Source organism: Anabrus simplex, chromosome 7 (assembly GCF_040414725.1).
Source record: "Anabrus simplex isolate iqAnaSimp1 chromosome 7, ASM4041472v1, whole genome shotgun sequence".
NCBI lineage: Eukaryota > Metazoa > Arthropoda > Insecta > Orthoptera > Tettigoniidae > Anabrus > Anabrus simplex.
This window is the reverse complement of record NC_090271.1, coordinates 224,603,389-224,616,304: the sequence shown is the minus strand read 5'-3', so window position 1 is coordinate 224,616,304 and position 12,916 is coordinate 224,603,389. Positions and strand designations below refer to the sequence as shown.

Sequence of the window (12,916 nt, the reverse complement as noted above, 5' to 3'; positions counted from 1 at the left end):
AGCATGGCTGTAAACATTTTTCACTGCAAGAAAATTTTGCTATTTGCACAAAATGTATGCATCTTGTTCATTAAAGACCTTTATAAAATCACTTCTATGATCATCTCAGTAGTAGTTTGAATGTGTTGCATTTCATCTTTCAGCTACAATATGTCAAAGTAAACCATAAATTTAATTCTATTTAACAATATTTTGTTCTACACTGAATAATTTTATATAGATATTAGATTACAAAAATTACAAATTGATTACCGGTATACAAATATTTCAATATATTGTAATTTATGTATTTACTTCTGTTTAGTAATTGGAGTGAATAATTCTCTTGATAGGTTAAATTTGTTTATTGATCTTTTCCTTATGAACTGAATTAATTATTTATTTATTTATTGTCTGTCTGTCTGTAAATCCATCCATCCGTCTGTATGTATGTGTGTGTGTGTAAGAGGGTTATTTTTAACCAAGGTTCAATTGGATGTAACTTTGTAAAGTTGGTGCGGTCCACCTGTCGAAATGCACATGCGCAGTGTCTCCCGGCATGCCTTGGGCATGAGTCGACACCAGTTGCAGTCATAACATCAATGCATATGTTTCGGTGTGGGCAGTTGAAATGTTTTGGATAATTGAGTGTCCGGCCGAGTGTGAAATAAGGTCTGTGATTCGATTTATTACGGCAAGGAAGTGTCAGCTGTGGACATTCATCACCAGATATATGAGGTGTACTGCCCGAATGCAATGAGTGACGCCAAGGTGTGTAAATGGGTGAGATTGTTCAAGGACGGGTGGGTGGTGTGCGCAGTAGACGAAAAGTTCACGAAGACCAGGCTTTCATGATTTCCACTTTATCACTGCAATTTCCAGAAGTTTTAAGGTCAGTGCTATACAAAATTCTTTCTGACACCCTGCAGTTCAGAAAGCTGCTAGCGATGGGTCCCACACTTCTTATTGGGGAACACAAAACCAGGAGAATGGCTTTTGCTTTGACCTTTTTGTCCCAATACAGTGAGGAAGAGATCAAAATTTGGACCACACTTTCACAGGGTTTCGCACTTGGATCCCAAATCAGAGCAGTAGTCAACGGATGCACATCATCTCCAGTCAAAGTGAAAGCCAAACAAGCAATGTCAACACAAAGATTATGGCCACTGTGTTTTAGGACAGACGTGGTGTCCTGTTGGTGAACTTGATGCCTCAAGGGACAACAATAAACTCATCTGTGTATTGCACAACCTCAAAAAGATTCAGCATGCTATACAGAATAAGTGACATGGGCTATTGTCATCTGGAGTTTTATTGTTGCATGACAATGCATGACCTCATTCTGCTGCTCAACTCAAGAGTTAATCCGTCCAATCTTTTGGATGGGAGCAAATGGACTACCCACCGTACAGCCTGGACCTTGCACTGAGCGATTATCAACTATTCCGTTACCTAAAGTAGTTCCTTGCCGGTCAGCGATTTGACACTGATGAAACAGTGAAAACAGCAGTTGAAGATTGGCTTCAGTCACAGGCAGCAGAGTTCTACAATGAGGGGATACAAAAATTGGTGGAACGCTATGATAAATGATTAAACAAACATGGTAATTATGTAGAAAAATAGCTTAATGTATAAAGAGGACATAATAAAAAGGTTTTGGCAATATCATTATTACTTTTGCTTCTATTGATAAATGGACCTCGCTTAAAAAAAAGCCTTCGTATGTATGTACGCATGTACGTATACACGTGAATCATGAGAAAATGGCTGAACAGAATTTAATGAAAATCAGTATAAGGCACTATAATCTAAGCCTTAAATAATTTTATTTATGCTGAATGAAATGGTAGTTTAAGGGAAGGCTTAAAATTACTGTAATTCTCAAATATCTATGTTATTAGCAGTCCTATTGATAACTACTACTACTACACAATTTCCGATCACTGATGTCTTATACAGTTTTATTGTACCAACTGTGGTAACTATGCGTGACATTTGTCACTTCTGAGATCATCTTCATGCAAGAGTGTACGCCTGAATTGTTTTTCGGCAGTTCACCATCTATTGACATGGAGTTTAAAACCATTTTGAACTTTCTGTATTTCAGCACTTATGTTGCTGAGTCTGACTGAGAAGCTAATACACTAACAATAATTTATAAAAGTATAAATTTCCAATACATTACTGAAGTCTCTTATAGTGTTCCTTTTCCAGTTTTCAAGTGGTTTTTTTTTTCATTATTTATTTATTTTTAATTACTGGTCACTTGACAGTGCATAGCTTACTAACTTGTAAAGCTTTTTCTTTATGTATAAACTTGTTCTTGTAGGTTCCATATGGCTCCTCATGAGAGTGCCCCACCTTCTCCACAGTCCAGTCTAGAAGAGGGTGGTGAGTCCACTCCTGAAGAAGGTGCTGAAGGTCAGGCTAAAGCAGAAGGAGCTGAAGGAGAGGCACCTCCATCATTAGTTGATTTGTTAGGGTGAGTCACTTTTGTAACAAGTACATTATAAAGGAAGTGTACTTTCTATGCAAAATTTCCTTCTGTACTTAATACAGGTTTGATGTTTATTTTACTTTAGATACCTCATTTGAGTGATTATCATATCAATGAAATTCTTAGCTGAACTGAGCCTAGAAGGAGGAATTTATTCAACATTTCAATTGTTGCTTCTGTCATTCTATGCATGGAAAATAGAAGAAGGCTTTTCCATATAAATAAATTGAATAGAGACATCTCTGTAAAAGGTATAGAGATGCTTGGAGGAATGGAATGTAAAGATTTTGTCCGTCGACAAACTCTGTACTAGGTGTGGTACAATTGTTAAGCCGGGCTGAGTGGCTCAGATGGCTGTGGTGCTGATCTTCTGACCTCAACTTGGCAGGTTTGATCTTGGCTCAGTCCAGTGGCATTTGAAGATGCTCAAAGACATCAGCCTCATGTCGGTAGATTTATTGGCATGTTAAAAATCTCCTATGGGACTAAATTCTGGCACATAAGCGTCTCCAAAAACCATAAAAGTAGTTAGTGAGAGTCGTTAACTCTACGCCCAACTGCCACATCCAGGTACTTGTTTCTCTCATAGGCTGTGTGGTCCACAGGGCTATGTACCTCCCCAGAAGTATAAAGTTTTGTTTCTAAATTTCTCATTCTTACAGGGAATCAAACCTGCATCCTTCCAAGTGAACCAAACACTATTTTACCTGCTCAAAAGTGATGTAGGAATTAATATCACAATGTAATTATAATAACAGTTTTATTCGGCACAATATATATAGAGTAAACGTTACATCAGTCACCAGTAGAAAATTTTACAAGCATTTCCAGACACTGGTTGCAACTTAAAACATAGTACCTATCATATTGGTTGCCGCACCACAAACATACACACATCATACCTGTTGCTTGTTAGGTTTTTATGCTACACATCTTGTGGGGGAACGTATGAACAAAGAGCCTTGTCATTAAGTGATGTAGCTTGTGTCTGTTCATCACTCGACACGGCTTCAATTAAGTAAAACTCTCTTCGATCTAAAATCTCATGTCAGTTAAACACAGGCAGACATTGCTGGAAGTAACAACTGTATCAACCTTGAAGTTGAATATACAAAAAAGACTGTTTCCATGACATTTAGGCAACAGGGCCAACTTCTATATGGGAGACCAAGAACTTAAATCAGTACAGCTATTTAAATATTTAGGTGTAATCTTCTAAACCAATGGCAACATATTTACTCTCCATTTTACTGACTGTCTGAATGCAGCTGTGAAAGCAATAAGTGACATTAAGCACCTAAACAGTTGGTCTTTACCAACTGCCTTAAAACTTTTCCAGTTACACCACGGCTGTCCAGTTATTTAGCAGTAAGTTCCCAATCAGTGGTATTAGGTCATTCGTAGATCCAGTGATGTTCTCTAGTTCTAAAAGTATGATTCTGCTAATGGTGTCAAAAGCTTTCAAATAATTGATGAAGATGGCATGCAGTTCACCCCTGGGCCTGTTTAAGTAATATTTTTATATTATTTTGGAGTCAACAAACAGCTAGTACTTGTTGATCTTCTCTTTCTGTATCTGACTTGTGAATCAGGTAATTTATCATCTACCATTTTAGTCAGGCATTTACTGCCATTAGTATTGTCTTCACCGGGCGAGTTGGCCGTGCAATTAGGGGCATGCAGCTTTGAGCTCGCATCTGGGAGATAGTGGGTTTGAATCCCACTGTCAGCAGCCCTGAAGATAGTTTTCTGTGGTTTCCCATTTTCACACCAGGCAAATGCTGGAGCTGTACCTTTAAGGCTACGGCCGCTTCCTTCCCATTCCTAGGTCTTTCCTGTCCTATCGTTGCCATTAAGACCTATCTGTGTCTGTGCGACGGTAAAGCAAATAGAAAAGAAAAGGCAATGTCTCCAGTAGCATATGTTCTAACGCTACTCCTCTGTATGAGTTAGGAGTTGTGGTGACCCCTTTTCCTTTGTACATCATCTTTATAGTAGATTTTCTTCCCATTGTCAGGAACCATGCCTAGCCGTAAACATTTTGTCAGTAGATATGTAACAAAATCTTTCATAGCTGGAATCATGGTTTTCAGACGTTCATTAAATATATGATCTGCTCCACATGCCTTTTGATTTTTAAATGTTTGTATAGTTGTTACTATTTCTTCAGCTGAAAATATTTTGGATTCAGGAATTATTTTAGGACCAGATATGAAGGGATTTGGTGGTCATGTGTCTCTCTCCTGAGCATTGCACTCATATGTCTTTCCCATACTTCCATTGGTATATTCCTGAGGAAATTCAGTTGCCTTGGATTCAGTGTCAAGTAAGGATCTTGACTGGCATGTTCTGTTAGTTGCTTTTCATTCCCTTCCTTAAACTTTGTTTGGGCTCGTTAATTAGAAGTTTATACACTCTCCTCTTTCTGGCATACAGGAATTCCATTGTTTGCTCTTTCCTTGCAACATTCAATGTTTCAAGCACACCTTTCCTGGCTTTCATTAAACCACGGTTTTGATTCCCTGAACTCGGACACTGTTGGTATAGTAGAATTCTGTAACAATTCTTCCAATTCTGAGGCATCTTCATTGTGATGGTTTTCGTGGAGCAGATTAATTAACATGGGAAGGTCTTCTTTCTGAATATAGTATGATAGGTTAACTTCCCTACTTATTTTTGGACAGTGAATGTTCTTCTCAATCATTTTATTCTCAATCTGTAGAATAGTTGCAATTGGTAGGTGTTTGTGCTTTACCGGTACCTCTAGAATGCCTTCTTGTTTGAATGGTACAAATTTTGAATTAACAAACACCAAATCTTATACAAAATACTTTGTTATTTAAGGTATTTTATAACTGATAACTGTCAATATGGATCACAATGAAATTTGTAACGATTTGTGACTGCACCATTATGACAGATGTAGGTTTTCACATCGGGAGCATTAATTAACCGTAGGCCTCCTTCGTCTAGAAAAAGGACTTCATGGTTTTATGCAGTCCTGCATGACAGTTTAGTAGTTCTCTGGCCAAAATAATGTCATTGTCTTTATCGGTCATTCTTAAAGCTGTACTGATTTCCTTGGTGACCTCTGTTGAAAGTCATGTGGTAGAAAGTGCGCACATGCATACTTCTCTCTCGCCCTAAAACACTTTCGGATCTTTACACTAAATGGCGAGAATTGTTCCCTAAATAGACGATATAATTAAGAGGATATCAATATTTATCAATGTTTGCAGTATTAGATATCTGTCGCACTTTGTAGAGTTGAATGGCTCATTAAAGTCCATCTAAAATTTAACCCCCATGATGAACCGAACCCAAAGCCAAACAGCAAGTGTTAGTGTCGCTAAGGCATTGTAAACATATAGCTTGGTCTGGACACTGAAGTCAAGGTTGTTTAAGACCCTTTTAAGGAAAGAACAGAATGCTGCACTGCCATATTTGTGGTGGCACTGTATTTCTTCTCCTCCTCCTCCTCCTCCTCCTCCTCCTCCTCCTCCTTCTAAATTATTGTTCCCTAGCCTAAATGCATTTCCCGCAAAGATTAGCATGCAAGGACAGAGGTGAATCCCAAGACACCTTCCAGTAAACGTACTTAGCAATTCCTAATGAGGGTTATAGCGGTCGTGATAACAGAAAATACGACTGGATAACTGCTCCCTTTTAACTGTAATCATAAGATACAAAGGAGGAAGTCCAACACTTTGAAGAATGAAAGCATCAGCAAAAGAAACAGAATAGCCATGAAAGACAAGAAGATGAAAGACTCCCCAGGCCTCATAAACCTAATACTATCAGGGTCAGAAGAGAAAAAGAATTGACCAAAGATCAGTTGAGGAAGATGAAAGTGAGGATCCTGGCACAAATAAGTGTAAACAATGGTAAACTAAGCTAGGGACCCCATGGTTGCTGCAGCCAAGCTTTCAATCTGAGAGCTACTCTGCGGAGGAGTGGGGGGTTCAAATCTATTAATCGCCTTCTGCGAGAGGTTTGGGGATACCATGGAATGTATTCTACAGAAGGTAGTGAGAGCTTTTGGCTGTGATGTTTCCAGTAGCAGCAACAACAAACCACAAGATAAACAGCTGTTAGGGAGAAGAAAGCTATGAGATTAAATAAAAAGTAATTGGAAGAACTTTGAAATTAGCACAGATGAAGACTCAAACTTTAAAAGTGTAACAGTCCCAAAGGTTATTACAGATATATATAGGCCTACACTAAAGAGTAAAAATATATCATCTTCGTGTGAGTTTTGCTAACTACACATGTGCACATCTGGGTTAAATTGTTGCTAGTTCATATTCAGTTAGACAGTTTACTAAGTAAAAGACAATTATCTAGCAATTAACTTTGCTAATTGTTATTGGTTCTCAGTGGTGAAGCAGCACGCAAGGCAGCAGCAGTCCAAGCAGAAGTTGCAGCACAACAGCAGGCAGCAATGGCAGCTGTGGAAACGGAGGCTAAACAAGAAGTCAAGGTTGAACCCTCGGCAGTGTCGCAGGTCAGTACACTGCACAAATGAATTAGGAAAAATGTGCCTAATCACATCAGTATATTCATTTATATTCCTTTTCTTATGTTGCAGATTGACCTTAGCGAGTACACTAAGAGAGCTGTCAGTTTCCTGGCGAGAAATTTCTACAATTTAAAATATGTGGCTTTGGTGCTGGCCTTCTTAATCAACTTCATTCTCCTTCTATATAAGGTAAAGAAGATATTATTAAATGTTCCATTTTTATTTGTTGAAAAAGAATCATTTAAAAATATGCCACTGTAAACAGTTACTTGGCCCAGACTAGCTACTTTTTTTGTTAAATAGTTTGTTTACTGCTAACTGAAATTGTGGTGGTAGGTTTAGGTCATCAGTTGATAGACTGGTTTCATGCACTCTCCATGCTCCTCTAACAAAAGCAAACCTTTTCATTTCTACTCAACTATTGTATCTTGCATCTGTTTGTAATTTGTTTGACTTATACTCCTATCCCTAACATTCTTAGCCCCTCAAAAACTAAATGAGCTAGGCTGAGTGGCTCAGACGGTTGAGATGCTGGCCTTCTGACCCCAACTTGGCAGGTTCAATCCTGGCTCAGTCCAATGGTATTTGAAGGTTCTCAAATATGTCAGCCTCATGTCAGTAGATTTACTAGCACATAAAAGAACTCCTGTGGGACAAAATTCTGGCACGTTGGCATCTCCAAAAAAATCAAAAAGTAGTTAGTGGGATGAAAAAGCAATAACATTATTAGTATTATAAACTAAATGAGTTAAGTCCTCATTGCCTCAAGATGTGTCCTGTCAATTGGAGTCAGATTATGTCAGTTCATCCTCTTACCAAATGCAGTAAAACCTCGTTAAGACGTTCCTGCACGGGACAACAAAACAGAACGTGTTAAGCAAGAAAACATACTACTGAATATATGAATAAAATCTATCTAACAGGGATATGGAAATACTAGATACGATTTTTTCCGACATGAGGGCATTTTACATTGTGTATCTACAGGTATAGAGAAAACTATACACCATTTCTAAAGATGAGAGGAAAGTATTAAAAGATGTGAAAAACACTAGGAAACAAATATGAAAACCTTTTCTGCTGGCGATTATAAAATAACGTGTACTGAAAGGTGTGGAAAACACCAAATAACAAATATAAAAACATGTGCAGGGGACCAATACAAATATCGAAGGGCTGATGACCTAGATGTTAGGCCCCTTTAAACAACAAGCATCATCATCATCATAAAAATATTGAAGTATTATTGCAGATCACACTCTTTCTAAAACAAATGTTAGTAAGTAAACTCGTATCCTCATCCCGAGGTGGTGCAGCTCTTTTCAGGCACACCTCCCGATGGAGGTGAGCTGCATGTACCATTTCAATGACATGCCAGCCCTCCTGCCATTCTTAAATTTCTGGCAGTACCGGGAATCGAACCCGGGCCCCCGAGGACGGCAGCTAATAGTGCTAACCGTTACACTACGGAGGTGGACAACAAATGTTAGTAGAAACCTTTTATTTCGGAGCAGTGAGTTATTATACAATAGTTTCTGGTCACATTCTTAGACAATGAATTGAGGTTACACTCGAGCATGATCGACCGGGACGAATGACTTTATAATACCAATATAAATGGTCCGTTATTGGACATTATAAATTTTCCAGCTAACTCATTCCTGGTTGCCAGCGTTTCGCCCCATTGTTCTAAGTTGGGCTCATCAGTTGGTAAATAGCACACCCACCAGGACGCGTGACTAGTGCATACCGTGGAGGCCACTGTTTAGGGTACTTGATGCCACCATCAGTGCCAATGCTCTATGAGAGACTTTGTCTGTTTACCAACAATTGATGCCTGCCTGGCCATCAGATGATATATATGTTGATTCCCATAGGGAACCTGAAATATTTGTCCCGAATGAGTAAATTTATAAATTTTCCAAATATTTCATGTTCCCTATGAGAATCAACATCTTTATCAACGAATGACTTTGCCTGCCATTTTGAATAAACTTCGACCAACTCCAGTGATCGAAAGTGCAAGTTCAACATTCGCAACCTCTGTGCGCTTTAAGATGCGGATGCCAGTCCACTTCCTGACGGATTTCAATTTTGTGTCCATTAGTAAGGAATTTCATGATGTTTTCCGTATCCATAACTAAGCTATCTCAAGACAAATATGCACCACACTAGTCAATTTCACATTATTATGTTCTTAATCCAGATATAGGCTACTGTATCACGCAACAAATATTCGCTACACTTCACTGTACCACTCAACAGGAAATAAATTTCTAACTTCTGAATGGAATGCAAAATACAAGCATAATTAGACTCAGTGTGTTATTCAGCAATCTTGCTGCTAACTGGCAAGCAAAACTGAACATTCTTGAGACTAACGGCTTTCTTCCCGAAGGTGAAACTTATCCTGTGAAGTTCAAGAATTGAAGGTTTTGTCCCTTAATCACGCAACTGTGGCGATGGCTCTTACCTGAGTTGGAAATCACGTTTCTTTCACAAGGGATGACAAATAACATTTTCAGGGCTAGGAAAAATGTGATCGTACTAAGCGGTAATAGCGAAAATTCATGACGCGGTAAGTGAGGTATTTTTATATATATTTGATACAATGAGAATCAGGACTTCGAATTTACGATGTACTAAGCGGGAAAATGTGTTAATGAGGTTTCACAGTAGATTATTTCTTTATTTGTGACCAAATCCACCCATATCTCCACCAGCATACTTCTGTTACACCTTTCAAAAGTTTCATTCTCTTTCTTTCTGTGCTAGTTATTATCCCTCTTTCATTGCATATGATGTCTGCCACTGTAGTATAAAATTATCACTATTAGTGCTGCCCTCAGAGGCCCAGGTTCGATTCTGAGTACTGCCAAAAGTTTAAGAATGGCAAGAGGACTGATATGTGGTTAAAATGGTGCCTGTAGCTCTCTTCCATTGTGGATGAGCCTGAAAAGAGCTGCACCACATTGGGATGAGGACACAAGTTGACTTCATATGATGCTGCACTTCACACAAAAGTCGTAAGGTATAATTTTTAAATGGAACATTTAAATTTTTTTTTAAATCTAGAAACAGGAGGGAGATGGTAAGAAATAGGAATAAACCCACCATATACTGTAGTTATCATAAATTACAAACACTCTGAATTTTTAGATTCATTAATTTGCTCACAGATTGTGTTAGGAAACCAGACATTCTTGTGATGCCTCATCCTGTTCTACTCTATCTGCATCATCACACGTTAATAGCTTTGCTGAGGTATTGAAACCCATTAGTGTCACACGTACATATCATCTGCAGCATATCATGCAGTCTATTTCCTAGATTTTTACACTGACTGACAGAGCAAATGCAACACCAAGAAGGAGTGGTCAGAACTTTATGCCAATTGCAGGGTAGACTGACGTCACTGAGGTATGCTCATGATGTGAAATGCGCCGCTGTGCTGCGCACGTAGCGAACGATAAATGGGACACGGCGTTGGCGAATGGCCCACTTCGTACCGTGATTTCTCAGCCGACATTAATTGTAGAACGTGTTGTTGTGTGCCACAGGACACGTGTATAGCTAAGAATGCCAGGCCGCCGTCAACGGAGGCATTTCCAGCAGACAGACGACTTTACGAGGGGTATGGTGATCGGGCTGAGAAGGGCAGGTTGGTCGCTTCGTCAAATCGCAGCCGATACCCATAGGGATGTGTCCACGGTGCAGCGCCTGTGGCGAAGATGGTTGGCGCAGGGACATGTGGCACGTGCGAGGGGTCCAGGCGCAGCCCGAGTGACGTCAGCACGCGAGGATCGGCGCATCCGCCGCCAAGCGGTGGCAGCCCCGCACGCCACGTCAACCGCCATTCTTCAGCATGTGCAAGACACCCTGGCTGTTCCAATATCGACCAGAACAATTTCCCGTCGATTGGTTGAAGGAGGCCTGCACTCCCGGCGTCCGTTCAGAAGACTACCATTGACTCCATAGCATAGATGTGCACGCCTGGCATGGTGCCGGGCTAGAGCGACTTGGATGAGGGAATGGCGGAACGTCGTGTTCTCCGATGAGTCACGCTTCTGTTCTGTCAGTGATAGTCACCACAGACGAGTGTGGCGTCGGCGTGGAGAAAGGTCAAACCCGGCAGTAACTGTGGAGCGCCCTACCGCTAGACAACGCGGCATCATGGTTTGGGGTGCTATTGCGTATGATTCCGCGTCACCTCTAGTGCGTATTCAAGGCACGTTAAATGCCCACCGCTACGTGCAGCATGTGCTGCGGCCGGTGGCACTCCTGTACCTTCAGGGGCTGCCCAATGCTCTGTTTCAGCAGGATAATGCCCGCCCACACACTGCTCGCATCTCCCAACAGGCTCTACGAGGTGTACAGATGCTTCCGTGGCCAGCGTACTCTCCGGATCTCTCACCAATCGAACACGTGTGGGATGTCATTGGACGCCGTTTGCAAACTCTGCCCCAGCCTCGTACGGATGACCAACTGTGGCAAATGGTTGACAGAGAATGGAGAACCATCCCTCAGGACACCATCCGCACTCTTATTGACTCTGTACCTCGACGTGTTTCTGCGTGCATCGCCGCTCGCGGTGGTCCTACATCCTACTGAGTCGATGCCGTGCGCATTGTGTAACCTGCATATCGGTTTGAAATAAACATCCATTATTCATCCGTGCCGTCTCTGTTTTTTCCCCAACATTCATCCCTTTCGAACCACTCCTCCTTGGTGTTGCATTGTCACTGTCAGTCAATGTATTTTAAGGTGTGGGATGTAGATTTCTCTTAGAAATCTCACAAGAGGAATATATTTCACTTGCTATTCAGAAAGTAACGTGAACAATCATATTGGTAATCCTAGCCCTTTCCTATCCCAGTGTCATCTGAAAAATTTGACTTAGTGCAACATTACACAGTTTACTTTTTAAAAGGAAGGAAAGAAACATATCTTGTGTATATTATCTTTGTATGGTAGTACTTTTTATGTATGTATATTTTCTTTGTAGTGCTTTTTATGAGGGTACAGTACATGATAATCAGAATGATATTTTTATTCATCTGTGATTTATAACGCAGGTGACAACCCTGGGTGAAGACGACGATGGCAATGGCAGTGGATCTGAAGAAGTACATGACTTGATGGAAGAACTATCTGCAGAGCTGAACTCTACTGAAATAGGCAGTGGAGAGATAGGAAGCGGAGAAGATGAAGATGATCCTATAGAATTGGTGCAAGTTGATGAAGATTTCTTCTATATGGAACATGTGCTTCGGTTTATGGCAGCCTTACATTCCCTCACCTCTCTGGCTATGTTGATTGCTTACTACCATCTAAAGGTATGATTGATGAACTGAATATCATTTTGTGACTGAGAAAGTGAAGGGGTGGGAATAAGTCATCATCATCATCATCATCATCGTAAACCATCTCCAGTTTCCTGGGTGTGGTATATGAGCCTCCTCCATCTCATCCTGTCCTTGTACCATTCCTCCTCCACCAACTTGTCCTAATCATGACCTCTCAGCAGTACATCGTTCTTAACAAAATCTATCCATTTCCTTTGTGGCCTTCCCATGGGTTGTCTTCCTTCTACTTTTCTGTCAAATTCCTTCCTTGCAGTTCTATTAACCGGCATCCTCTTCATGTGACCAAACTACTTCAGTCTTGATATCTGAATCTTATTTACATGAGTACATTGGACCCTGCCGTCTACATAAGCTGCATACTGTGAATTTAGTAATTTATTTTTCAAGGGTGAAAAAGTTTTAAAGATCACCTTTAATAATTGTAAAAAAAAAAAAAAAAAGCAAATTATCACAAATAATACAATTAATATTATTCTGGAGATGCATCAATGATGTATTCTCACCTGCTCTGCAAAACGCAAAGAATGAAAGTGCAATACAAAACAATCTATATCT

General features: G+C 40.1%; 1 protein-coding gene across 1 annotated transcript in view; it reads left to right on the top strand.

Moving 5' to 3' along the window:
- Positions 1 to 12,916, top strand: part of RyR (Ryanodine receptor) — a 623,761-nt gene that overhangs the window by 584,605 nt on the left and 26,240 nt on the right. Inside the window, exons 93-96 of the mRNA XM_067151578.2 lie at positions 2,309 to 2,461; positions 6,854 to 6,980; positions 7,065 to 7,184; positions 12,071 to 12,331. Of these exons, the coding sequence (XP_067007679.2) occupies positions 2,309 to 2,461; positions 6,854 to 6,980; positions 7,065 to 7,184; positions 12,071 to 12,331 (661 nt within the window). The remainder of the gene's footprint in view (positions 1 to 2,308; positions 2,462 to 6,853; positions 6,981 to 7,064; positions 7,185 to 12,070; positions 12,332 to 12,916) is intronic.